Raw genomic sequence first — 27745 nt, 5'->3', positions numbered from 1 at the left:
TCTGCAGAAAAATGGCTTCGAGCAGTTTTGCATCAACTTCGTCAATGAGAAGCTGCAGCAAATCTTTATCGAACTTACCCTGAAGGCCGAGCAGGTGGGCAGCCAAGCAGTCAGGGATGGGGGATCCTGGGGTGGGGGTGGGGTGGAAGGACCATGAGGATCCCTTAGCAACTAGGGGACACCCCAGCCCTCCCCACCACGTTCCCACCTCTCTGTGCCAATCTACCCAGGCTCCATAGTGATACTTCCTTCTGCCTCTAAAGCTTTGGGAAGGACCGTGCCTCTTAGTTCATTCATTCAGCAATTATTTATTGAGCACCTGTTGGATGCCAGGCACTGTTTAGGGTGCTTGGAGACACAGCCATGAACAATAAGGCAATAGTCCCTGCTGTCTTCATTTTGCCCCTCCCCCAGAAGCAGAGCCTGAGGCAAGGATTCAGAGACAAATGTATTTTCTGGGAGGCAATCCCAGGAAGCTCCAAGAGGAGACTGAGGAAGTAAGTCAGGGATTTTTTCTTTTTTTTTTTTGAGACAAAGTCTTGTTCTGTCACCCAGGCTGGAGTGCAGTGGCATGATCTCGGCTCACTGCAACCTCCGCCTCCAGAGTTCAAGTGATTCTCCTGCCTCAGCCTCCCGAGCAGCTGGGACTACAGGCACCCACCACCATGCCCAGCTAATTTTTGTATTTTTAGTAGAGACAGGGTTTCATCATATTGGCCAGACTGGTCTCAAACTCCTGACCTCGTGATCCACCCACCTCAGCCTCCCAAAGTGCTGGGATTACAGATGGGAGCCACTATTCCCCGCTTTTTTTTTTTTTTTTTTTTTTTTTTGAGACAGGAACTCACTCTGTTGTCCAGGCTGGAGTGCAGTGGTGTGATCACAGGTCACTGCAGTCTACACCTCCTGGGCTCAAGCAATCCTCCCACTTCGGCCTCTCAAGTAGCTGGGACCGCAGGCACACACCATCATGCCTGGCTAATATTTTAAAACTTTTTTGTAGAGTTGGTGTTTCACTTTGTTGCCCAGATTGGTCTTGAACTCCTGGCCTCAAGCAATCCTCCCGCCTTGGCCTTCCAAAGTGCTGGGACTACAGGCATGAGTTAACATGCCCAGTCCGGAGACAGGGATTTTTTTAACAAAGAGAGAGAGAGAGGCTGGGTGCAGTGGCTCATGCCTGTAATCCCAGCACTTTGGGAGGCTGAGGTGGGTGGATCACCTGAGGTCAGGAGTTTGAGACCAGCCTGGCCAACATGGTGAAACTCCATCTCTACTAAAAATATAAAACTTAGCCAGGTGTGGTGCTGGGCACCTGTAATCCCAGCTACTCAGGAGTCTGAGGAAGGAGAATTGCTTGAACCCAGGAGGCAGAGCTTGCAGTGAGTCGAGATTGTGCCATTGCACTCCAGCCTGGGCAACAGCAGAATGAGACCCTGTCTCAAAAAAGAAAAAAAGAAAAGAAAAGAAAAAAGAGAGAGACAGACCGAGCCAGACACAATCACTCACACCTATAGTCCCAGCTATCTAGGAGGCTAAGTTAAGAGGATCGCTTGAGCCTGGGGGTTCAAAGCCAGCCTGGACAACATAGTGAGACCTCATCTCTACAAAAAACATAAAAATTAGCCAGGCATGGTGGTGTGCTCCTATGGTCCCAGCTACTCGGAAGGCTGAGATGAGAGGATCACTTGAACCCTGGAGGTCAAGGTTGCAGTGAGCTAGGATCGCATCGCTGAGCTCCAGCCTGGGTAACAGAGCAAAACCCGGTCTCAAAAAAAAAAGCAAGCTGTGTGCGGTGGCTTATGCCTGTAATCCCAGCACTTTGGGAGGCCGAGGTGGGCAGATGTCCTGAGGTTGGGAGTTCGAGACCAGCCTGACCAACATGGAGAAACCCCATCTCTACTAAAAATACAAAATTAGTCGGGCGTGGTGGCACATACCTGTAATCCCAGCTTCTCGGGAGGCTGAGGCAGGAGAATCGCTTGAACTCGGGAGGCAGAGGTTGCGATGAGCCAAGATCGTGCCATTGCACTCCAGCCTAGGCAACAGGAGTGAAACTCCATCTCAAAAAAAAAAAAAGAGTCAAAATAGTGTGTTAATGAGCACGTTATGCTGTGGACAACCGGAATGCAACTGCACTGGGACTCGAGGAGGCTTCATAGAGCAGAGAAGCGAGGGAGCTGGGGTAGTTATCCACCCACTCCTGTTGATTATTGGTCAAGGACTGCTGAAACCGATGTAATTCCCTGGCACTTCCAGCCTTGCCCACATAGGAGTGACGGGCTTTGTTACCAGAGACAGTCCTAAGTGATGAGATGGAGAAGGGGAGAGGACATGGGGGGAAGGGTGGCCACACCTTTTTCACTGGCCCCCACATCCACCCCCTTTTCCACCCCAGGAGGAGTATGTGCAGGAAGGCATCCGCTGGACTCCAATCCAGTACTTCAACAACAAGGTTGTCTGTGACCTCATCGAAAACAAGCTGGTGAGGGCTGGGTCAACTTTGGTGGGGGCGTCTCACTGGGCCCCTGAGCTGAGTCTGGAAGATGAGGGGGAGGGCCAAGGGTGTTATGGCATCCTCAGGCCCTTCTCTACCCTACACTCAGGACTTCCAGCGACAGAGCACAACCAAAATGTCCCTTCCGCCCCTCATCCATTCATTCCGCCTACTTGTCCACCTTTCGCTTAATCATTCAATAAACATTCCCCCGGGAACCCCAGCTCACAGTTAGAGTCAAATTTGCAGATTCCATGCCGGTGGCTCACGCCTGTAATCCCAGCACTTTGGGAGGCCAAGGTGGGCGGATCACCTGAGGTCAGGAGTTCGAGACCAGCCTGACCAATATGGTGAAAACCTGTCTCTACTAAAAATACAAAAAATTAGCCAGGCGTGGTGGCAGGTGCCTGTAATCCCAGCTACCCGGGAGGCTGAGGTGGGAGGATCACTTGAGCCCAGGAAGTCAAGGGTGCAGTGAGCTATGATTGCACCACCACACTCCAGCCTGAGGAACAGAACAAGACCCTGTCTCAAAAAAATTAAATTTAAGACATATTTAGGCGGGACATGGTGGCTCATGCCTGTAATCCCAGCACTTTGGGAGGCCAAGGCAGGTGGATCACCTGAGGCCAAGAGTTCGAAACCAGCCTGGCCAACATGGTGAAACCCCATCTCTACTAAAAAATACAAAAATTAGCCGGGCATGGTGGCGGCATGCCTGTAATCCCAGCTACTCAGGAGGCTGAGGCAGGAGAATCACTCGAACCTGGGAGATGGAGGCTGCAGTGAGCTGAGATCACACCACTGCTCTCCAGCCTGGGCAACAGAGCAAGACTCCGTCTCTAAATAAATAAATACATACATAAGGCAGGTCCCCCTACCAAGGGATTCTAGTCTAGGGCCTGAATCTCTTGAGGGGTCCCCACCCACTTCTGCACCTCAGCGAGCTTCCACAGTAGCCCCACACACCCTTGCCCCCCTATCCCTTCCATCCCTGACCCCTGCAACGCCTTTTGTGCTTGTATTTGGAAGCCCCTGGTGTCCTCCCCACCCGCAAAGCTCTAGCTCCCTCCACTCCTCCACCCCCTCCCTCCCCTAATCTCCACACTGACGAGCTGTGGGGAGGCAAGGCAGACCAAACTGAGCCGCTGCTGGCTCCTGCTCGCCCCGCAGAGCCCCCCAGGCATCATGAGCGTCTTGGACGACGTGTGCGCCACCATGCACGCCACGGGCGGGGGAGCAGACCAGACACTGCTGCAGAAGCTGCAGGCGGCCGTGGGGACCCACGAGCATTTCAACAGCTGGAGCGCCGGCTTCGTCATCCACCACTACGCTGGCAAGGTGCGCCCCCTGCCCCTACCCTACCCTGTGCCTCCTCGCAGACCCCCAGGGCTCCAGGCTGTAGCCCCCACCCTCCAGCACCCAGGCTGGAAAGAGCCTGCTAGGACCCTTATCCAGGGCTGTAGAATTCCACTGTCCCCCTGCCTCAATCCACCCCCTACTAACCAGAACTACAGACCCTTCCGGCTGACCCCCCAGGAACTCTCTAAGCCCCAAACTTGTCTGGACACCACCATCACCACCACCACCACTACCACCACCGTGTTCCCTGGGCCAGGGCTGCAGAAACCCTGACCTCTGATCCAGGCCACAGCTTCCCTTACACATCAACTCCCCTAACAGAGGGAACAGAATTCCCCCCGATTAACACCAGCTTGGGTACCAGACTGCCTATGCTCACAGATAAGCCCCAATGTGAGTCATAACCCCCTGACTACGACACAGCCCCCCACCTTCTGATCCCAATTTGGAGAGGAAATCCCCAAAGCCCCCAGGCCCCTCCTGTGAGCCACCAGCCTTCAAAATGTGCTGAAGCCTCCTACAGACCCCTACCGAAGGCTACAGAAATCCACTGGACTCTAACCATGCCCGCAGCCCCACTCCCCAAAAGACAGGACTACAGACTCTCAGGCAGTGATCCAAGGATCTCACAACATGAGAGCAGAAGTTCCTAGGAGTGCCCCTAAAATGGGCTGGAGAGGCTGGGAGTGGTGGCTCACGCCTGTAATCCCAGCACTTTGGGAGGCCGAGGCAGGTGGATCACCTGAGGTCAGGAGTTCAAGACCAGCCTGGCCAACATGGTGAAACCCAGTCTCTACTAAAAATACAAAAATCAGCTGGGCGTGGTGGTGGGCACCTGTAATCCCAGCTACTCAGGAGGCTGAGGCAGGAGAATCACTTGAACCCAGGAGGTGGAGGTTGCAGTAAGCCAAGATTGTGCCACAGCACTCCAGCCTGGGCAACAGAGCAAGACTCCATCTCACAAAACAAAAGCAAACAGGGCCGGGTGCAGTGGCTCATGCCTATAATCCCAGCACGTTGGGAGGCTGAGGCGGGCGGATCACAAGGTCAGGAGATCGAGACCATCCTGGCTAACATAGTGAAACCCCGTCTCTATTAAAAATAAAAAAAATCAGCCAGGTGTGGTGGCACATGCCTGTAATCCCAGCTCATCAGGAGGCTGAGACAGGAGAATCACTTGATCCCGGAAGGCAGAGGTTGCAGTGAGCTGAGATCGTGTCATTGCACTCCAGCCTGGGTGATAGAGCAAGACTCTTTCTCAAAAAAAAAAAAAAAAAAGAAAACAAACAAAAACAAAAACAGCTGGAGCTCCCATGTTCCCTCAGCCAGGGTTGCAAAAGCCCTGCTCAGAACTACAGAGGGCCCTAACCTTTGGTAGCAGCTCCAGCCCCCAACCCTGGCTGAAATGCCCCCAGAGATCCCTGAGACAGGGCTATTACCCTCCTGACACAGGCCCCCTGCACTGGCCCCTGATTGACCAGGTCACAGATATCCAATCTAACCTCTGACTCCCAGGGACCCCCCCGCCAGGCTGCAGCCCCCCACCCACCAGTCTGAGCTATAATTTTCACCGCCCCCCGGCCTCTGATGCAAGCTGCAACTCTCTCCTGGCTCATCTAGGTTGTAACCCCCACCTCCCCTTACCTCTGACCTGGGATACAGCCACGATCCTCTAACCCCAACTTGAACATCAGCTCTCCAGGAAGCCCGCCCCCCATCCCCTATTCTGAACTGTAGATACCCCCCAGCCAGCGCTGTAGACACTCCCTGATCCTCTCACCCCACAGCAGGCCCCAGGAAAGCCTTGACCACCTGGGCTGTAAGCACCCCACGCCCACCCTCCCAGCCAGGTTTCTCAGTCCCTCACTGTCCTCAGCACTGTCCCCTCCAGGTCTCCTACGACATCAGCGGCTTCTGCGAAAGGAACCGAGACGTTCTCTTCTCCGACCTCATAGAGCTGATGCAGACCAGTGAGCAGTGAGTGGTCCCAGGCATGGGGACCTCCGGCTACAACCCCCCAAGGGGATGGAGGGAGGACCGGGCACCACCCCATCTTCCCCAGAACTGCCATCTCGCCACAAACTCGAGGGGAGTGGCTGTGCGGCCAGGATGGTGTTTCTATGGACTAGTTCTGATGTAAAAAGTAACTCCAGAGGCCGGGCGCGGTGGCTCACGCCTATAATCCCAGCACTTTGGGAGGGCGAAGTGGACAAATCTCTTGAGGCCAAGAGTTTGAGACCAGCCTGGGCAACATGGCAAAACCTTGTCTCTACTAAAATTATAAAAATTACCTAGGCGTGGTGGCGCGCACCTGTAATTCCAGCTACTCAGGAGGTGGAAGCATAAGAATCTCTTGAACCCAGGAGGCAGAGGTTGCAATGAGCCAAGATTGTGCCACTGCACTCCAGCCTGGGCGACAGAGGGAGATTCTGTCTCAAAAAAAAAAACAAACAAACAAACAAACAAAAACACACACACACACACACACACACACACAAACGTAGTATTAGATGTAAAGTAATAAGACGGGGATCCTTAAAGTGTTTGACATGTGGTTCCTAGACCAGCAACCTGAGCATCCTTGGGCCTTGTTTCCAGTGCAGAATCTCCCTAGCCAGAAGGATCACTGGAGGTCCCAAGTTTAAGACCAGCCTGGGCAACATAGCAAGACCCCTGTCTCTTAAAAAAAAAATTCTTTTTTTTAAATACTTGTCTACTCTGCCAGCAAAAATAATAATAATCAATTAATTAGCTGGGTGTGGTGGCACATGCCTATAGTCCCAGCTACTCGGGAGGCTGAGATAAAAGGATCACTTGAGCCTAGGAGGTGGAGGCTACAGTGAGCCGTGATTGCACCACTGCACTCCAGCCTTGGCAACAGACCTTATCTCTGAGGGGAAAAAAAAGGCAGAACCTCAAACTCCACCCCAGACCTCCAGAATCAGAATCTGCATCTGATTCTGAACTATCAGAATCTGAACAATGAGGTTTAGAACTATCGGAATCTAACCTGATCTTTAAACCAGGATGCACCCATGCCTCCCAGGGATCCATGTGCACATTAGGGTTTCAGCAGCACTTACCATTAAATCCACCCACTTTAAGCAGCGTCTAAATCAATGACGTTTAGCAAATTCACAGAACTGCGCAACCATCACCACAATCCGATTTTTTTTTTTTTTTTTTTGAGACAGTGTCTCTCACCCTGCCGCCCAGACTGGAGTGCAGTGGCACGATCTCGGCTCACTGCAACCTCCACCTCCTGGGTTCAAGCAATTCTCCTGCCTCAGCCTCCCGAGTAGCTGGGATAATAGACGCCCACCATCATGCCCAGCTAATTTTTGTATTTTTAGTAGAGACAGGGTTTCACCATGTTGGTCAGGCTTGTCTCAAACTCCTGACTTCAGGTGATCCACCTGCCTCAGCCTCCCAAAGTGCTGGGATTACGGGCATGCACCACCGCACCCGGCCTTATTAACCATTTTAAAATGTACAATTTATCCATGTTGTTCCCTTTTTGTGACAAAGAAAAAATAAAGGAAATAAATAAATAAATAAAATAAAATGAAATGAAATGTACAATTCAGTGGCATTCAATACATTCACACATTGGCTTGAGCCCAGGAGTTCCAGGCTGCAGTTCCTATCATCGCACCAATGCGCCCCAACCTGGAGGACAAAGCGAGGCCCTGCCTCAAAAAACAAACCAAAAAACCAACCCTCTGCATCTCACCCATCACAGCTCCCCTCCACATTGAGAGAACCATATTTTGCGTTGCGGCATTGAGGCTGCCCCACCCCTGGAGGAGAGTACCTGAAGGTCTAGCCATACCTCCAACTCCTCCTCTCCCCTTTCCTACCCAGGGCCTTCCTCCGGATGCTCTTCCCCGAGAAGCTGGATGGAGACAAGAAGGGGCGCCCCAGCACCGCCGGCTCCAAGATCAAGGTGGGCCTGGGGTGTACAACGGGGAGCTGGGCCTGCAGAGGGCTGAGTTCCACCCTACCTGGGGTCCGGACTCTGTTTCTCGCATTCCAATGTCTGTCTGTCTACCAATCCCGGGGCTTCTGCCTCTGTCTGTGATGTCATCTGTTCAGCAGGGTCTTCCTCCAGCTCTGGGTTTAGGGAGCTTGAACCAGCTTCTTGGAGGTCTCCATCAACTCCTTCAATGCAGAAGTAGACCATTATTCTAATACATTTTTGTTTGGTCTTTAGTCATTTACCATTTTTTAAATTTGTGGTAAAATATACATGACATAAAATTTATCATCTTAATAATATCCAGTAATTTTTTTTTTTGAGACAGAGTCTTGCTCTGTCACCCAGGATGGAGTGCAGTGGCACGATCTGGGCCCTCTGCAACCTCCACCTCCTGGGTTCAAGCGATTCTTCTGCCTCAGCCTCCCAAGTAGCTGGGATTACAAGCATGCGCCACCACACCCAGCTAATTTTGTTTTTTTGTTGGTTTGTTTTTTTTTTGAGATGGAGTTTCACTCTTGTTGCCTAGGCTGGAGTGCAATGGCGTGATCTCCACTCACCACAACCTCTGCCTCTTGGGTTCAAGTGATTCTCCTGCCTCAGCCTCCCATGTAGCTGGGATTACAGGCATGCACCACCATGCCCAGCAAATTTTGTATTTTCAGTAGAGACAGGGTTTCACCATGTTGGCCAGGCTGTTCTCGAACTCCCGACCTCAGATGATCCGCCTGCCTCAGCCTCCCAAAGCGCTGGGATTACAGGTGTGAGCCACGGCGCCCGGCCTAATTTTGTATTTTCAGTAGAGACGGGGTTTCACCATGTGGGCCAGGCTGGTCTCCTGACCTCAGGTGATCCGCCCGCCTCAGCCTCCCAAAGTGCTGGGATTACAGGTGTGAGCCACTGTGCCCAGCCTATCTAATAATATTTTAACCAGTTTTAATGTCACAGTTCAGTGGTATTAAGTGCATTCATATGGTTGTGCAACCATCACCACTACCCATCTCCAGAACTTTCTCATCTTCCCAAACTGAAACTGTGTCCCCAGGAAACACTGCCTATCTGCTTTCCAAGTCCCTGGCACTCACCATTCTGTCGCTATGAATGTGACAACAAATCTAGTCTGGGCAACAAAACAAGACCCCGTCTCTATAAAAAATAAATTAAAAATTAGCCAAGCATAGTAGTGCACACCTGTGGTCCCAGCTACTTGGGAGGCTGAGGCAGGAGGATCACTTTAGCCCAGGAGGTCGAGGCTGCAGTGAACCATGATTGCACCCTGGCACTTTAGCCTGGGAACAGAGTGAGACCCTGTCTCTTAAAAAAAAAAAAAAAAAATCAGACCGGGAGCAATGGCTCACACCTGTAATCCCAGCACTTTCAGAGGCTGAATCGGGCAGATCACTTGAAGTCAGGATTTCAAGACCAGCCTGGCCAACATGGTGAAAGCCCATCTCTACTAAAAATACAAAATTTAGCCAGCATATGCCTGTAATCCCAGCTACTCAGGAGGCTGAGGCAGGAGAATTGCTTGAACTTGGGAGATGGAGGTTGCAGTGAGCCAAGAGCCACTGCACTCCAGCCTGGATGACAGAGCAAGACCCTGTCTCAGATAAATTAATAAATAAATAATAAAATAAAATAAAATAAAAATGCAAGCCAGGCACAGTGGCTCAAGCCTGTAATCCCAGGACTTTGGGAGGCTGAGGCAGGTGGATCACCTGAGGTCAGGAGTTGAAGACCAGCCCGGCCAACATGGTGAAACCCCGTCTCTACTAAAAATATATATATATAAAAAAAGGAGCTGGGTGTGGTGGCAGCTACTCGGAAGGCTGAGGTGGGAGAATCACTTGAACCTGGGAGACGGAGGTTGCAGTGAGCCGAGATCATGCCACTGCACTCCAGCCTGGCAACAGAGCGAGATTTTGTCTCCAAATAAAAATAAAAATAAAACAAAATGCAAAACCCAAGGCAAACCTCTCAGGCATACACACAGTTTCCCTACCTCCAAAGTACGTGTCTCAGCCAGGCACAGTGGCTCAGACCTGTAATCCTAGCTACTCCGGAGGCTGAGGCAGTGGATCGCTTGAGCACAGGAGGCTGAGGCTACAGTGAACTATCACGGCGCCACTATACCCCAGCCTGAGTGACAGAGGGAGACCCTGTCTCAAAAAAAATCACCCAGCCAGGCATGGTGGCTCATGCCTGTAATCCCAACACCTTGGGAGCCAGAGGCGGATGGATCACCTGAGGTCAGGAGTTCATGACCAGCCTGACCAACATGGCAAAACCCTGTCTCTACTAAAAATTATCCAGGTGTGGTGGCACATGCCTGTAATCCCAGCTACTTGGGAGGCTGAGGCAGAAGGATCTCTTGGATCCAGGTGGTGGAGGTTGCAGTGAGCCAAGATGGCACCATTGCACTCCAGCCTGGGTGACAGAGCAAAATTCCATCTCAAAACAAAATAAAACAGAATAAAACAAAAAAACAAACACCCAAGGTACCTATCTCCCCAAAGGACAAAAAGAAATGCTCTCATAAGGGCGCTGTTACTCAGTCAACAAACATTTACTGAGCTCTTACTATGTGCCAAGCTAAGTGGTGAGTGCGGTAGACGTGAGAGCTCCTTGTCTTGGGTTCGAGGGTCAGGCAGACACCCCACATCAGTCCCACTAGTGTGGTGTGCACTAGTGGAGGTGCACACAGACCAGGGACATCTGGCCCCTGTGGCTTATCTGTTACCAGCCCTCACCCACCCCCAGTCTCTGTCTCTTGGGACTGTATCCAGGGTGGAAAAAAGAGGGGCCAGAGGGTGCCCCCCACCCACCCCTGCCTTCGCTTCTGCCTCAGAAACAAGCCAACGACCTGGTGGCCACACTGATGAGGTGCACACCCCACTACATCCGCTGCATCAAACCCAACGAGACCAAGAGGCCCCGAGACTGGGAGGAGAACAGGTGATCCCCCCCAACCAATCCAAGATTCATTCCCCCCAGGCCCTGCAGTTACCCCTAGAACTGACCGAGACACCTCCCTGACCTCCTGTAGGATGACCCAGGGACTAGCACAGCCCCTCCCACAATCCCCCACCTGCAGAACTGACCCCAGAAGGGACCATCAGGACAAGATCCCTCCCCCCAGTCCCCAGGCTGACCCCCGAAGCACCCCCAGACCACAGAACTCACCCCCCAAACTTCCCTCAGCATGAATCCAGATCCCCCCAGGTCCCCCACCTCCAGCACCTCCCACCCACCCCCAGGACTGGTGACTCCCCATCCCGAGGGGACTCAGCCTACCCTCCCCACCAGAGTCAAGCACCAGGTGGAATACCTGGGCCTGAAGGAGAACATCAGGGTGCGCAGAGCCGGCTTCGCCTACCGCCGCCAGTTCGCCAAGTTCCTGCAGAGGTGAGGAGCCCTCCACCCCCGCCCTCGCCATCCCCCTCATCAGAACGCCCAGCCAGGCCTGTCTGCTATGAGCACTCCCACACCCCAGCCCTCCGCCCCCAGGTATGCCATTCTGACCCCCGAGACGTGGCCGCGGTGGCGTGGGGACGAACGCCAGGGCGTCCAGCACCTGCTTCGGGCGGTTAACATGGAGCCCGACCAGTACCAGATGGGGAGCACCAAGGTCTTTGTCAAGAACCCAGAGTCGGTGAGTGTGTTTGAGGGACAGGCAGAGAAGGAGGGAGAGGGGAAGAGAGAGAAAGGTATAGAGAGGGACTGAGAGAGACAGAGAGAGAGAGACAGAGGGAGACAGAGATTGAGAGAAACACTGATAGATTGAGAAACTGAGAAACAGATTGAGAGAGAGGGATTGACAGAGAAATTGAGAAAGAGGTTGAGAGAGAAATTGAGAAAGCAACTGAGAGATTAATAGACTGAAAGTAAGAGACTGAGAGAGACTGAGCGAGAGATTAAGAAAGACTGCGATTGCCGGGCGCGGTGGCTCATGCCTGTAATCCCAGCACTTTGGGAGGCTGAGGAGGGCGGATCACAAGGCCAGGAGATCGAGACCATCCTGGCTAACACAGTGAAACAGCGTCTCTACTAAAAATACAAAAAAAATTAGCCGGGCATGGTGGCGGGCACCTGTGGTCCCAGCTACTCGGGAGGCTGAGGCAGAAGAATGGCTTGAACCCGGGAGGCAGAGGTTGCAGTGAGCCGAGATCGTGCCACTGCACTCCAGCCTGGGCGACAGAGCGAGACTCCGTCTCAAAAAAAAAAAAGAAAGACTGTGATTGAGAGATTGAGAGAGAGAGACTGAGAGAGACACTCTGGAAGAAATAGACCAAAAATTTTGACATAGAACAGAAAAAAGGCAAAATAAAACTAGCACCAAGTCAGGTGTGGTAGCGCATGCCTGTAATATCAGTGCTTTGGGAGGCTGAGGCAGGAGGATGGTTTGAAGCCAGGAGTTCGAGACCAGCCTGGGAAACATAGTGAGACCCTGTCTCTACAAAAGACAAAAAGAAAAAAGAAAAATAACTATCACCAGCAAAGACTATATAAAGTAAAATTTAATTTAGACAAAAATTTCAGTCTATGGATTTTGATTTGGAGAAGACGGACGGGGTAGAAATGATGAAATTCACGACGGCAGATGCTTAGTGGTAAAATCTTATAAGAACATCAACAACAAAGACAGACTGAATATTTATAAAAGAAAGAAAATAATCCTGATGAAAATAATCTTGCTGGCCAGGCGCAGTGGCTCACACCTGTAATCTCAGCAATTTGGGAGGCTGAGGTGGATGGATCACTTGAGGTCAGGAGTTCGAGACCAGCCTGGCCAACATGGTGAAACCCCTTCTCTATTAAAAGTACAAAAATTAGCTGGGCGTGGTGCACACCTGTAATACCAGCTACTCAGGAGGCTGAAGCAGGAGAGTCACTTTAACCCAGGAGGCAGAGGTTGAAGTGAGCCAAGATCGTACCACTGCACTCTAGCCTGGGCAACAGTAATTTAATTTTAGTAAAATAAGCTGGGTGCAGTAGCTCATGCCTATAATCTCAACACTTTGGGAAGCCAAGGCGAGTGGATCACGAGGTCAGGAGTTCAAGACCAGCCTGACCAACATGGTGAAACCCCGTCTCTACTACAAATAGAAAAAATTAGCCGAGTGTGGTGGTGTGCACCTGTAATCCCAGCTACTCAAGAGGCTGAGGCAGGAGAATCACTGGAACCCAGGAGGCAGAGATTGCAGTGAGCTGAGATCGTACCACTGCACTCTAGCCTGGGCAACAGAGCGAGACTCCATCTCAAAAAAAAAAAATTAGTAAAATGAAAATAGAAGAAAAGGCCAGGCACGGTGGCTCACAACTGTAATCCCAGCACTTTGGGAGGCCAGGGTGGTGGATCACTTGAGGTTAGGAGTTCGAGACCAGCCTGGCCAACATGGGGAAACCCCATCTCTACTAAAAATACAAAATAAGCCGGGCTTGGTGACACGTGCCTGTAATCCCAGCTACCTGGGAGGCTGAGGCAGGAGAATTGCTCGAACCTGGGAGGCAGAGGTTGCAGTGAGCTGAGATTGCGCCACTGCACTCCAGCCTGGGGGACAAAGTGAGACTCTGAAAAAAAGAAAAGAAAAGAAAAGAAAAATAGCCAATGGTTTAACTGTGCTATATTTAAAAAGTAATCAAGAAATTAAATTAGCTTAATGGAGTTGGAGCCTTTCTCAACCAAAAATGCATTCATGTTGGGATGAATTTTTTTTTTTTTTTTTAGACAGAGTCTCGCTCTGTCACCCAGGCTAAAGTGGAATGGTGCAATCGTGACTCACTGCAACCTCCACCTTCCTGGTTCAAGCAATTCTCCCGCCTCAGCCTCCCAAGTAGCTGGAATTACAGGCACCCGCCACCACACCAGGCTAATTTTTGTGTTTTTAGTAGAGATGGGTTTTCACCCTGTTGGCCAGGCTGGTCCTGACCTCAAGTGATCCGCCCACCTCAGCCTCCCAAAGTGCTGGGATTATATGCACGAGCCACCGCGCCCGGCCCCTATTTTGATTTTCTTATGAACATGGTTTGGGCCATCCTCAAACATTTTATCTGCCTGTTGGCCTTTGTGGCCCAGCATCCCAGGTATATTATAATAGTCTGCTGGGACGGCTGAAACAAAGTTCCACAAACTCCATGGCTTAACACAACAGCAATTTATTCTCTCACAGTTCCGCAAGTCAGAAGTCCAAAATCAAGGTGTTGGCATGGCCATACTCTCTAAAGGTTTTAAAGAAGAATCTGAGGCTGAGTGTGCTGGCTCACGCCTGTAATTCCCAGCACTTTGGGAGGCCGAGGCAGGCAGATCATGAGGTCAGGAGATTGAGACCACCCTGGCTAACACAGTGAAACCATGTCTCTACTAAAAAAATACAAAAAAGTTAGCCAGGCATGGTGGCGGGCGCCTGTAGTCCCAGCTACTCGGGAGGCTGAGGCAGGAGAATGGCATGAACCCAGTAGACGGAGCTTGTAGTGAGCCGAGATCGCACCACTGCACTCCAGCCTGGGCAACAGAGCAAGACTCCGTCTCAAAAAAAAAAAAAAAAAAAGAAGAAGAAGAAGAAGAATCTGAGGCTGGGCACGCTGGCTCGCGCCTGTAATCCCAGCACTTTGGGAGGTCAAGGCTGGTAGAGTCCTTGAGCCCAAGAGTTCCAGACCAGTCTGGACAACATGGCAAAACCCCAACTCTACCTTTCTACCAAAAACTATATATATATAATAATACCATAATTAGCCTTGAGTGGGTGAGGTGGGAGGATCCCTTGAGCCCGGGAGCCGAGATCGCACCACTGCACTCCAGCCTGGGAAACAGAGCAAGACCCTGTCTCTGAAAAAATTAAAACTATTTTGGTCAGCAGAGCAGGCAGCAAGGCTCTTAGCAGCAATGTGCTACCTATGGACTTGTGAAAGCACTCTGGGTGAAGTGCTAATTTTTCTAAATAAAGCCCAATTGTGTGTGTGTGTGTGTGTGTGTATGCACGCATGTATGTGTGTGTCTGTGTGTGTGTATATATATATATATATATTTTGTTGTTGTTGTTGTTGTTCTGAGACAGGATCTCACTCTATCTCCCAGGCTGGAGTGCAGTCGCACAATCACAGCTCACTGCAGCCTCAACCTCCTGGGCTCAAAGAATCCTCCCACCTCACCCTCCGGAATAGCTGGGACTACACATGCGTGCCATCACCCTCGGCTAATTTTTGCTTATTTTTTGTAGAGACGGGGTCTTTCTATGTTGCCCAGGCTAGTCTTGAACTCCTGGGCTCAACAATGCTCCCACCTTAGCCTCCCAAAGTGCTGGGATTAGAGGCATAAGCCACCGCACCCAGCCTATATTTGCATTATTTCCCATCTTCACTAATTGACAATATTGTCCCTTTGATCACAGTTTCTCTTTGAATTAGGATGTTTCTCAAGCATCTGCCCTATTCCAGTTAATCATTCTATTCTCTGACAGGCATGCTATTGTTTTTATTACTATAGATTTACAGTATTTTAATATCCAGTAGGCTCCTCACCTTGTTCACCTGCTATTATTACAAATGAGTAGACATTCCTCTTAGACTTTGTACTTTGACTTGCTGTAATGTAATTCATTCTCTAAGTCCCCTCTGGGTCTAGACTTTTACAACTCAAAACCCTTTTCTCTGCTTTCTGCAAAAGCTTCCTTTCTGGGCCTGCCACGGATGGCTGTGCAGGTTGTACACTGCCCAACCACAAGGTTGCTAGTCACATCACAGTCCTACACATCAGATTTTCTTTTTCTTTCTTTTTTTTTGAGATGGAGTTTCATTCTTTTTTTTCAGGGGTCGGGGGACTGAGTCTCACTCTGTCGCCCAGGTTGGAGTGCAGTGGCGCAATCTCCGCTCACTGCAACCACCACCTCCCGAGTTCAAGCGATTCTCCTGCCTCAGTCTCCCGAGTAGCTGGGATGACAGGCATGCGCCACCACACCCGGCTAACTTTTGTATTATTAGTAGAGACGGGGTTTCACCATGTTGGCCAGGCTGGTCTCAAACTCTTGACCTCAGGTGATCTGCCCACCTCGGCCTCCCAAAATGCTGGGATTACAGGCTTGAGCCACTGCACCCGGCCACATTTTCATATTTACTGTATTTTATTGGTTTTCCAAGATGCACACTGGTTCCTATTTCTACCATCTCTGACACGGCAATGTACCTCGTGGATAGTGTAGAGTAACAGTGTAAGAAACCGTGACATCATACCGTTTCTTGCAAAAGCACACAGGTAGTAAGTGGCACAGCTGTGATCTGAAGCTAGTGACTCACTGTTATCATGTAAGGCAGAAGTGTGTACCCCACATGGGGAGAGACCCACAGGGAGGTCCAGTCATTTGGAGGAAGATAAAAATTTTTCCAGCCTGGGCAACATGGCAAGACCACATCACCACAAAATTAGCTGGGCATGGTGGCTCACAGCTGTAGTCCCAGCTACTCAGGAGGCAGAGGTGGGAGGATCACTTGAACCCAAGAGGTTGAAGCTGCAGTGAGCTATGACTGCACCACCACACTCCAGTCTGGGTGACGGAGCGAGACCCTGTCTTTTTCTTTTTTTCTTTTTTTGAGATGAAGTTTTGCTCTTGTTGCCCAGGCTAGAGTGCAATGGCACAATCTCGGCTCACCGCAACCTCCAACTCCCAGGTTCAAGTGATTCTCCTGCCTCAGCCTCCTGAGTAGCTGGTATTACAGGCATGTGCCACCATGCCCGGCTAATTTTATGTTTTTAGTAAAGACAGGGTTTCTCCATGTTGATCAGGCTGGTCTCAAACTCCCGACCTCAGGCGATCTTCCCGCCTCAGCCTCCCAAAGTGCTGGGATTATAGGCATGAGCCACCAGCTTTTTTTGTTTTTGTTTTTTGTTTTTTTGAGATGGAGTTTCACTCTTGTTGTCCAGGCTGGAGTGCAATGGCGCGATCTCAGCTCACTGCAACCTCCGCCTCCCAGGTTCAAGTGATTCTCCTGCCTCAGGCTCCCGAGTAGCTGGGATCACAGGCATCTACCACCATGCCCAGCTAATTTCTTTTTGTATTTTTAGTAGAGATGGGGTTTCACTATGTCGGTCAGGCTGGTCTCAAACTCCTGACCTCAGGTGATCCACCCGCCTCGGCCTCCCGAAGTGCTAGGATTACAGGCGTGAGCCACTGCCCCCGGCCCCTTTTTCTTCTTTTCTTTATGAACGAGTGTCACTAGAAAGACCCCGCCTCTTAAAAAAATTAGCACATGTGTGGGGATGGGTGAGCAAAAGCGTGTGAGTAGGGTGAGCGCAGGGAAAACCCGGAACTGCAGCCCCTGGGGAGACACCAGGACTCACCCTTGCCCCCCACAACCCCCGCCCAGCTTTTCCTCCTGGAGGAGGTGCGAGAGCGAAAGTTCGATGGCTTTGCCCGAACCATCCAGAAGGCCTGGCGGCGCCACGTGGCTGTCCGGAAGTACGAGGAGATGCGGGAGGAAGGTGAGAGGCTTCAGGTAAACGGCGCGGGGTGGGGGCACAAGGACCTGGAGGAGCTGTATCAGGAGCTCTGCCCTCCACCCTCTGTCCCCGCAGCTTCCAACATCCTGCTGAACAAGAAGGAGCGGAGGCGCAACAGCATCAATCGGAACTTCGTCGGGGACTACCTGGGGCTGGAGGAGCGGCCCGAGCTGCGTCAGTTCCTGGGCAAGAGGGAGCGGGTGGACTTCGCCGATTCGGTCACCAAGTACGACCGCCGCTTCAAGGTGAGGCACTAGTGGGTGGGCACAGCAAGACCCTGGCTACAGCCTGGCACCCTCACCTGGCCCAGATGCACCTGCCCACAGCCAGATATCCCCCAGCCTAGATCCATCTGTTCCATCACAGGTATACCCTCACCTGGCACAGACACACCTGTCCATAGGTATCTATCCCCCAGCCTAGATCCGTCTGTTCCATCACAGGTATATCCTCACCTAGCCCAGGCACACCTGCCCACAGGTATCTATCCCCCAGCCTAGATCAATCTGTTCCATCACAGGTACATCATTACCCGGCACAGACACACCTGCCCACAGGTATACACTCAAGTATAGCAGACACAGCTGTCCATCAAACATGCACTTGTAGCCCAGACACACCTGTCAGATACACCCTCACCTGGCCAGATGCATCTCTCAACAATCACACATTCATTCACCTTGTCTAGAAGCCCCAACCACGGGGCCACCCTTGCCTATCCTAGACACACCCATCCATTAGGTACACTCTACCTTCAACCTGGAAATTAGATATACTTTCACCTGGCCCAGACACACATGTCCACAGGTACACTCTCACCTGGCCCAGGCAGCCTAGTCCATAGGTACATGCTGTCTACAGGGATACACCACCTGACCCGTGCATTCATGCTTGGCATAGACAGCTGGGCACCTCCACCAACAGACACATCCTCTTCTGCCCCAGACAGCCCTGAACCTAGGTGTACTCTAATCACCTAGCCTGGACTCTCCTGTCCACAGGTACACCCAGACTTGGCCTGTTTACCGTCACCTGTACCTGGGCGGGCCAGGTACACACTCACTTGACCCATATCTCATGTCCCAGACAGTCACCTAGCCCAGTAACTCACCCTACCCTCACCTTAGAGAGGCCTATGTGTGGCAGGTACACACTGAGATCACCTATATACCATCTTTACCTGGATGGATAGTCTCATATGGCCTGGACACCCTCACCCACCTTGGACAAGTTTATGTGGCAGGTGCCTCCTCACATGATCTGTACAACTTCACATACCAGACATACATTATTAGGTACCTTCACCTGATCCACCCACCTGCTTTGGACAGGTCTGTGTGGCAGGTATGCCCTCTCAGGTGACCTGTATACCATCACCTAAAATGTTTTCACTGAGACAGGTATCCCCACTAGACCCAGAGAACTCTGACCGCAGGCCAGCTCAACCGGCTTGCACATTCACCCTTCTACCAGGTACACCCTCACCTGCCTTCCTGTACAAACTCATAGAGTTCAGATACACACCCGCTCACTTCCTCTCATGATCCAGATACTCCTATTTACCTGACTTGTACACCCTCACCTGAACCATAATACCTTTACCTGAGCTGGCTACAGTCACATGACCCAAGTACTTTCGCCTGGTCTAAGTGTTCTCATCTGGCCCGGGAACCCATGTCCAGCAGGTGCCTTACCTACCCAGCACCTGTTCACTGACCCAAACACCCTTTTCTAGCCAACCAACCAACCAACACATTCCCATCTGACCTCGTTTCTTTTTTGTTTTTGTTTTTTGTTTTTTTGAGACAGAGTTTTGCTCTTTTGTGTGTGTGTGTTGAGTCAGAATCTTGTTATGTCGCCCAGGCTGGAGTGCAGTGGCACAACCTCGCTCACTGCAACCTCTGCCTCCCAGGCTCAAGCAATTCTCCTGCCTCAGCCTCCCGAGTAGCTGGGACTACAGGCATGTGCCACCACGCCCGGCTAGTTTTTTGTATTTTTAGTAGAGATGGGGTTTCATGGTGTTAGCCAGGATGGTCTCAATCTTCTGACCTTGTGATCCACCCACCTCAGCCTCCCAAAGTGCTGGGATTACAGGCGTGTGCCACCGCGCCTGATCTGTTATTTTTTGTTTGTTTTTGAGACAGGGTCTTGCTCTGTCACCCAGGCTGGAGTGCAGTGGCAGGATCTCGGCTCACTGCAACCTCATCCTCCTGGGTTCAAGCGATTCTCCTGTCTCAGCCTCCTGAGTAGCTGGGACTACAGGTGCCCACCACCTCGCCCAGCTAATTTTTGTATTTTTAGTAGAGACGGGGTTTCACCATGTTGGTCAGCCTGGTTTCAAACTCCTGACCTCATGATCTGCCCGCCTCGGCCTCCCAAAATGCTGGGATTACAGGCGTGAGCCAGGGCACCCAGCCCTCCTTCTGTTTCTTATATAACAACTCATGGCCAGGCGTGGTGGCGCACACCTGTAATCCCAACCCTTTGGGAGGCCAAGGAGGACAGTTTGCTTGAGATCAGGAGCTCAAGACCAGCCTGGGCAACAGGGCAAAACCCTGAATCTACAAAAAATACCAAAATTAGCTGGGCATGGTGGTGTGCACCTGTGGTCCCAGCTACTCAGGAGGCTGAGGCAGGTGGATCACTCAAGCCCAGGAAGGGGAGGTTGCAGTGAGCTATGATGGCACCACTGCACTCCAGCCTGAGCGACAGAGTGAGACCCTGTCTACAAAACAGACGACTCATACACCTTCACCTGGAGGGCTCCCACCTTCCTCACCTGACCTGCCAGCACCACCCCTCTGCCTGGGGTGGATCCTCTGTGGCCAGGCTGGCCAGGCTACAGGCATCAGCCTCTAATCCTGCATCCCCACAGCCCATCAAGCGGGACTTGATCCTGACGCCCAAGTGTGTGTATGTGATTGGGCGAGAGAAAGTGAAGAAGGGACCTGAGAAGGGCCAGGTGTGTGAAGTCTTGAAGAAGAAAGTGGACATCCAGGCTCTGCGGGGAGTCTCCCTCAGGTGAAGCCAGGTCCCTACCTGCCGCACAGTCACTCTCACCTGTCCCCTGGCTGCCCTCATTCTAGTGACCCCGTCTGTTACCCTGACAATCTTACCTGGTGCCATGCCTGTAGCCCTCTGTTGGCCCCACCTGTCATGTTCACCTGCCCCCTATGCTCATGATCCTTAGATGCCAAATGCTTCCGTCCTGCACCTTACCCTCTTACTAGACCTCACCTGGCCCTCTTCTGTAACCACCTCTTCCACTCCTTGCCACATCTCCCTTTTTCTCCTACCTGGTCACCGCTGACTTGGCCCTTAGCTGACCCTTCCCTAAATCCACCTTCAGCCACCTTCATCTGTCTCTCTCACCTGTCGCCCTCACCTGTGTCCCACCTGACGCTCTCACCCGCCCCTCCCCAGCACGCGACAGGACGACTTCTTCATCCTCCAAGAGGATGCCGCCGACAGCTTCCTGGAGAGCGTCTTCAAGACCGAGTTTGTCAGCCTTCTGTGCAAGCGCTTCGAGGAGGCGACGCGGAGGCCCCTGCCCCTCACCTTCAGCGACACGTACGGCCCCGCCAACCCCAGCACCATCTCGGGGTGGTCTCGGCGCGGCGCACCCTCTCCCGCCCCACCGACCCGGCCGAACTGCGCTTCGGCCCCGGCCCCGGCCCCGCCCCTGCCCCAACCAGCGAGAGTTGGGTGGGGCGGGGGACCTCAGCCAGCGCCCCCAAGCTTTCTTCTCAACCCATAGACTACAGTTTCGGGTGAAGAAGGAGGGCTGGGGCGGTGGCGGCACCCGCAGCGTCACCTTCTCCCGCGGCTTCGGCGACTTGGCAGTGCTCAAGGTTGGCGGTCGGACCCTCACGGTCAGCGTGGGCGATGGGCTGCCCAAGAGCTCCAGTGAGTCTGCGCGGAACTAGGGCAGAGGGGGCGGGGCCAGCGAGGCTGGTTAAGAGTGGACGAAGGCCAGGAAGGGGAGTGTCTACAGAGAGAGAGAGAGACTTTTGAGTTTTGTGGTTTTTTTAAGACGGAGTCTCACTCTGTCGCCCAGGCTGGGGTGTTGTGGCACGATCTTGGCTCACCGCAACCTCCGCCACCCGGGTTCAAGCGATTCTCTTGCCTCAGCCTCCCGAGTAGCTGGGATTACAGGCGCCTGCCACCGCGCCCAGCTAATTTTTGTAGTTTTAGTAGAGACGGGGTTTCACCATCTTGGCCAGGCTGGTCTTGAACTCATTACCTCATGCTCCACCCGCCTCGGCCTCCCAAAGTGCTGGGATTACAGGCGTGAGCCACTGCGCCCGACCAGAGAGACAGACTTTTAAACAAAGGCCGCAACCAATTAGTGGGCGTGAAATGTGGAGGAGGGACGTGGCCATGGAGGAAACCAATCAAAATGGTGGGGCGGGGCCAGCAGGCTGGACCAGAGAGGGCAACAGCAAGGAAGGGGCGGGTCTAGAGAGAGAGAAAGACTGTTAAGGAGAAGACAGGACCAATGCGGGGGCGAGAAATGTAGAGGGGTGCGGCCAGAGCGGCAACCCTGGAACTGGGTAGTGATGAAGGAGTGACCTAAAGTGGGCGGGCCCAAAGAGCAAGGCCAGTGAGGTGTCGGGCCCTTGGGGGGCGAGGCCAATTAGTGGGCGGAGCCAGTGTAACTGTACCTAAGGGGCGGTGCTAATGGGAGAGCCTGAGGGGGCGGGGTGCGCCGGAGCCTCAGAATGGACTAGATTTGTGGGCGGGGCAAAGAGCGTGGTCTGTCTGTCATTCAACTCCCTGACACTCTTCTTTCAGAGCCTACGCGGAAGGGAATGGCCAAGGGAAAACCTCGGAGGTCGTCCCAGGCCCCTACCCGGGCGGCCCCTGCGCCCCCCAGAGGTGAGGAGCTGCGTCCCTTGCTATATTCCTTTGTCTGTTGTGGGTCCCATGGCCTAAGCCAGACCTTCAGCAAACGAAATCTAACAAACACAGTTTACCACTCACTTCTCTGTCCAGGACTCTCCGTAGCTCCACATCTCCCGCAGAATAAAGGCTAAACTTAGTTTGGCATTCAGAGCCCTGCAAAACCCAAACCCAGCTAACCACTGACATCTTCTCTCCTCCTACCCTACACTCCTGCCCTGTAAACTACATCTTTTTTTTTTTTTTTTTTTTTTTTTTTTTTTGAGATGGAGTCCAACTCTGTCTCCCAGGCTGGGGTGCAGTGGAGCGATCTCGGTTCACTGCAACCTTCGCCTCCTGGATTCAAGCGATTCTCCTGCCTCAGCCTCCCGAGTAGCTGAGATTACAGGCACCCGCCACCACGCCCGGCTAATTTTTGTATCGTTTTAGTAGAGACAGGGTTTCACCACGTTGTTCAGGCTGGTCTCGAACTCCTGACCTCAGGTGACCCGCCCGTCTCGGCCTCCGAAAGTGCTGGGATTAACAAGCATGAGCCACGGCGCCTGGCCTCAAACTACATCTTATTTTCCCAATTCACAAAATTTATTCTTACCTCCAGGCCTTTGGGCCGTTTTCTCTGCTTCTCTCTCAAATTCCCATTCCATTCGTTGAGCTCTTATTTATCCACCAAGACTTACCCACAGAAGCCCTCCTACAGAGGATAGGAGGAGGGAAACTTGCCCCTGCAAAGCCGCTCCTGGCCAGGCAAGATGGCTCACACCTGTAATCCAAGCACTCTTGGTAGGCCAAGGCAGGAGGATCACTTGAGTTCAAGATCAGCCTGGGCAACATAGCAAGATCCTGTCTCTACCAAAAATTCTTTCTTTTTTTTTTTTTTTTTTGAGACAGTCTCGCTCTGTCACCCAGGCTGGAATGCAGTGGCATGATCTTGGCTCACTGCAACATCCACCTCCTGGGTTCAAGCGATTCTCCTGCCTCAGCCCCCTGAGTAGCTGGGACTACAGGCGTGTGCTACCACGCCTAGATTTTTTTTTTTTTTTTTTTTTTTTGAGACAGAGTCTAGCCCTGTTGCCCAGGCTGGGGTGCAATGGTGCGGTCTCAGCGCACTGCAACTTTCCACCTTCTGGGTTCAAGAGATTCTCCTGCCTCAGCCTCCCCAGTAGCTGGGATTACAGGCATGCACCACCATGCCCAGCTAATTTTATCTTTAGTAGAGACAAGGTTTCACCATGTTGGCCAGACTGGTCTGGAACTCCTGACCTCGTGATCCACCCGCCTCGGCCTCCCAAACTGCTGGGATTACAGGTGTGAGCCACCACGCCCGGCCTTTTTTTTTTTTTTTTTTTTTTTTTTGAGACGGTGTCTTGCTCTGTTGCCCAGGCTGGAGTGCAGTGGCGTGATCTTGGCTCACTGTAACCTCCACCTCCCAGGTTGAAGCAATTCTCCTGCCTCAGCCTCCCGAGTAGCTGGGACTACAGGCACACACCATCACGCCTGGCTAATTTTTGTATTTTTAGTACAGGCGGAGTTTCACTATGTTGGCCAGGCTTGTCTCAAACTCCAGACCTCGTGATCAGCCCGCCTTAGCCTCCCAAAGTGCTAGGATTACAGGCGTGAGCCACCGCGCCTAGCCTAAAAATTCTTTTTAAATTAGCTGGGCATGGTGGTGTGTGCCTGTAGTCCCAGCTATTTAGGAGGCTGAGAGGGGAGAATATCATGAGCCTAAGAGTTGGAGTCTGCAGTGAGCTATGATCTCACTGCTGCACTCCATCCTGGGCCACAGAGCAAAACCCTGTCTCTAAACAAATAAAAAATAAATAAGGCCAAGTACAGTGGCTCATGCCTGTAAAACCAGCATGTTGGGAGGCCGAAGTGGGAGGATTGCTTGAGGCCAGGAGTTTGAGACCCGCCTGAGCAACATAGTGAGACCCCATCTCTACTTTAAAAATTATAAAAATCAACTGGGCATAGTGGAGCATACCTGTAGTCCCAGCTCCCCTTAAAAGGAGGCTAAGGAGGGAGGATTGCTTGAGCTCAGGAGGTCAGAGTTGCAGTGAGCTACGATTGTACCACTGCACTCCAACCTGGGCGAGAGTGAGACCATGTCTCAAAATAAACAAATAAAAGTAAAAAATAATTGGCCAGGCGCGGTGGCTCATGCCTGTAATCCCAGCACTTTGGGAGGCCAAGGCGGGCGGATCACGAGGTCAGGAGATCGAGACCATCCTGGCTAACATGATGAAACTCCGTCTCTACTAAAAATATTTTAAAAATTATCCAGGCGTGGTGGCAGGTGCCTGTAGTCCCAGCTACTCGGGAGGCTGAGGCAGGAGAATGGCATGAACCCAGGAGGCGGAGCTTGCAGTGAGCCGAGATTGCGCCACTGCACTCCAGCCTGAGCGACTGAGCAAGACTCCATCTCAAAAAAAAAAAAGTAAAAAATAATTTTAAAATTATGCTTAAAAAAGCTTCTGTCTAGGCCCTCCCATCGGCAGAGTCCCTCCGTCTGGCCCAATCCTTACCACACTGGGTTGAGAGTGTCACAGTCTCCTCCCTCAGCCTGAGAACTTGGAGCCAAGTCCTCCTCAAATCTTCCTAGCATCACCCTAATACATGTCTTCATCCTTGCTCCTGCCACAGGCATGGATCGCAATGGGGTGCCCCCCTCTGCCAGAGGGGGCCCCCTGCCCCTGGAGATCATGTCTGGAGGGGGCACCCACAGGCCTCCCCGGGGCCCTCCGTCCACATCCCTGGGAGCCAGCAGACGACCCCGGGCACGTCCGCCCTCAGAGCACAACACAGAATTCCTCAACGTGCCTGACCAGGGCATGGCCGGGTAGGTGGGGTGGGAGGGCAGCTCCAGGAGGTGGGCAGGGGGTAGGGGAGTGTCTGGGGCTGTGACTCAAACCCCCTGTGCCCACAGCATGCAGAGGAAGCGCAGCGTGGGGCAACGGCCAGTGCCTGGTGTGGGCCGACCCAAGCCCCAGCCTCGGACACATGGTCCCAGGTGCCGGGCCCTATACCAGTACGTGGGCCAAGATGTGGACGAGCTGAGCTTCAACGTGAACGAGGTCATCGAGATCCTCATGGAAGGTGTGTGTACCAGGGCAGAAGCTGGGGTGAGGGGAGTGGTAAGAACCCTGACATCGGCCGGGCACGGTGGCTCACGCCTGTAATCCCAGCATTTTGGGAGGCCGAGGCGGGCAGATCACGAGGTCAGGAGATCGAGACCATCCTGGCTAACACGGTGAAACCCCGTCTCTACTAAACATACAAAAAATTAGCCGGGCGTGGTGGCGGGCGCCTGTAGTCCCAGCTACTCGGGAGGCTGAGGCAGGAGAATGGCATGAACCCAGGAGGCGGAGCTTGCAGTGAGCCGAGATTGCGCCAACACACTCCAGCCTGGGCGATAGAGCGAGACTCCGTCTCAAAAAATAAAAAATAAAAATAAAGAACCCTGACTGACATTGCCAGGCAGACCCCACCACTGCACACCCTCCCCACAGGAGAACAGAGATAACAGATGGGCGAGGTGGCTCATACCTGTAATCCCAGCACTTTCGGTGGCTGAGGCAGGAGGATCACTTGAGGTCAGGAGTTTGAGACAAGCCTGGGCAACCTAGCAAGACCCCATCTCTACAAAAGATTTACAAAAAAAAAATTTTTAAAGAGTAGAAATGGCCGGATGCAGTGGCTCACACCTGTAATCCCAGCACTTTGGGAGGCTGAGGCAGGAGGATGGCTTAAGCCTAGGAGTTTAAGACCAGCCTGGACAACAGAGGGAGTCCCCATGAACAAGATGGACAGACCAGGCATGACAGCTTTCTCCAGGGCCAGCTAGGGGCACCTCAAGCTTTCCTCTCTCCCACAGATCCCTCGGGCTGGTGGAAGGGCCGGCTTCACGGCCAGGAGGGCCTTTTCCCAGGAAACTATGTGGAGAAGATCTGAGCTGGGCCCTGGGATACTGCCTTCTCTTTCGCCCGCCTGTCTGCCTGCCTGCCTGGTGGGGAGCCAGGCCCTGCCAATGAGAGCCTCGTTTACCTGGGCTGCAATGGCCTAAAAGTCCAGTCCTGTGGCCTCCAGTCCTGCCCAGGCCCTGGGTCACCAGGTCACTGCTGCAGCCCCCGCCCCTGGGCCCTGGTCTTCCTCCAACATCACACCTGCTGCCCATTCTCCATTTCTGTGTGTGTCAAAGGGGACTAACAGCACAATCTACCTCCCAACTGCCATGTGATTAAGAAATGGGTCTTGAGTCCTGTGCTGTTGGCAAACTGCCAGGCACAGTTGGGGGGGGGGTCCTTGACAAGCGTGACTTTGCTCATTCTGTCATCACTAAGGCAATAAACCTTTGCCAGGTGAAAGCACGAGTTAACTTACTAAGTGCCCAACAAGGACGATGTTTTCACAGCCCTGTGAGGTAGGAGCTGTGAAGGACCCCATCTTACAGATGGAACAATGGAGGTTCAGAGAGGTTCACTGACCCAAGACTGCACAGAGCCATGCCTTGCATTCATATGTGACCACAAAGCTTGAATTTGTCCCAGTTTGGGCTGGGCGCAGTGGCTCACGCCTGTAATCCCAGCACTTTGGGAGGCTAAGGCGGGCAGATCACGTGAGACCGGGAGTTCAAGACCAGCCTGGATAACACAGCAAAACCCTGTTTCTACTAAAAATTTAAAAAAAAAAAAAAAAAAAAGCCAGGTGTGGTGGTGCCTGCCTGTAATCCCAGCTACTGGGAAGGCTGAAGCAGGAGAATCGCTTGAACCCGGGAGGCAGAGGCTGCTGTGAGCCGAGATCATGCCACTGCACTCCAGCCTGGGCAACAGAGCAAGACCCTGTCTCAGAAAAAAAGAAAGGAAGGAAGGGAGGGAGGGAGGGAAGAGGTGGGCGCGGTGCCTCACACCTGTAATCCTAGCACTTTGGGAGGCCGAGGCGGGCAGATCACAAGGTCAGGAGATCGATACCATCCTGGCTAACACGGGGAAACCTTGTCTCTACTAAAAATACAAAAAAGTAGCCCGGCGTGGTGGCGGGCGCCTGTAGTCCCAGCTACTCAGGAGGCTGAGGCAGGAAAATGGCATGAACCTGGGAGAAGGAGCTTGCAGTGAGCCGAGATCGCGCCACTGCCCTCCAGCCTGGGCAACAGAGCGAGACTCCATCTCAAAAAAAAAAAAAGAAAGAAAAAAAAGAAAAGAAAGAATTTGTCTCAGTTTCCCTTCCAAAATCTGCATCCCAAATGGTCCAGCAGGTCCTGTTAGTCTTGAAGCTACAGCCGCCAAACTCATCTGGGACCTATGGAGAGAGGCAGGTCCCACATGCCACATGCTCCCACCCTCAATGCACTCTGGGTCACTCCTGCCCCCTGCACCCCAATCCCATTTCTGTGCCCTCTTAGTCTTCACCTAACTGGGACTAAGACTGGAGTCCTGCTATGGTCTGAGCCTAAAGATCCTGAATTTTGGGCTGGGCGCAGTGGCTCATGCCTGTAATCCCAGCACTTTGGGAGGCCAAGGCTGAGGTC

The 27745-nt window shown here is 52.5% G+C and overlaps 1 protein-coding gene and 1 long non-coding RNA gene across 4 annotated transcripts in view; one reads left to right on the top strand and one right to left on the bottom strand.

Moving 5' to 3' along the window:
• The window catches only part of MYO1F (myosin IF), a 51906-nt gene extending 24489 nt beyond the window's left edge, over positions 1–27417 (top strand). The window contains exons 12-28 of one of the 2 annotated variants that reach the window (XM_034944612.3): positions 8–94; positions 2396–2482; positions 3668–3835; positions 5748–5833; positions 7721–7802; positions 10681–10787; positions 11139–11237; positions 11340–11484; positions 17190–17304; positions 17398–17567; positions 20198–20343; positions 20746–20892; positions 21080–21228; positions 22117–22200; positions 24865–25060; positions 25148–25317; positions 26096–27417. In XM_034944612.3, coding sequence (XP_034800503.3) covers positions 8–94; positions 2396–2482; positions 3668–3835; positions 5748–5833; positions 7721–7802; positions 10681–10787; positions 11139–11237; positions 11340–11484; positions 17190–17304; positions 17398–17567; positions 20198–20343; positions 20746–20892; positions 21080–21228; positions 22117–22200; positions 24865–25060; positions 25148–25317; positions 26096–26172 — 2115 coding nt within the window. In that variant the 3' untranslated portion in view covers positions 26173–27417. The remainder of the gene's footprint in view (positions 1–7; positions 95–2395; positions 2483–3667; positions 3836–5747; positions 5834–7720; positions 7803–10680; positions 10788–11138; positions 11238–11339; positions 11485–17189; positions 17305–17397; positions 17568–20197; positions 20344–20745; positions 20893–21079; positions 21229–22116; positions 22201–24864; positions 25061–25147; positions 25318–26095) is intronic. The other variant, XM_055104205.2, reaches the window with a different exon arrangement.
• LOC134729595 (uncharacterized) lies at positions 7–21246 on the bottom strand. Of its 2 annotated transcripts, none has more exons than XR_010110817.1 (3): positions 21137–21246; positions 7861–8017; positions 7–2060 (listed from the first exon to the last, which is right to left on the bottom strand). It is a non-coding gene; the product is annotated as an uncharacterized LOC134729595 (long non-coding RNA). The 2 variants fall into 2 exon arrangements; XR_010110818.1 differs by lacking the exon at positions 7–2060 and adding an exon at positions 5835–6285 and having other exon boundaries at positions 21137–21228.
• Positions 27418–27745: the final 328 nt, after the last annotated feature.

Source organism: Pan paniscus, chromosome 20 (genome assembly GCF_029289425.2).
Source record: "Pan paniscus chromosome 20, NHGRI_mPanPan1-v2.0_pri, whole genome shotgun sequence".
In the NCBI taxonomy this organism is placed as follows: domain Eukaryota; kingdom Metazoa; phylum Chordata; class Mammalia; order Primates; family Hominidae; genus Pan; species Pan paniscus.
This window is presented reverse-complemented; position numbering and strand designations above follow the sequence as displayed.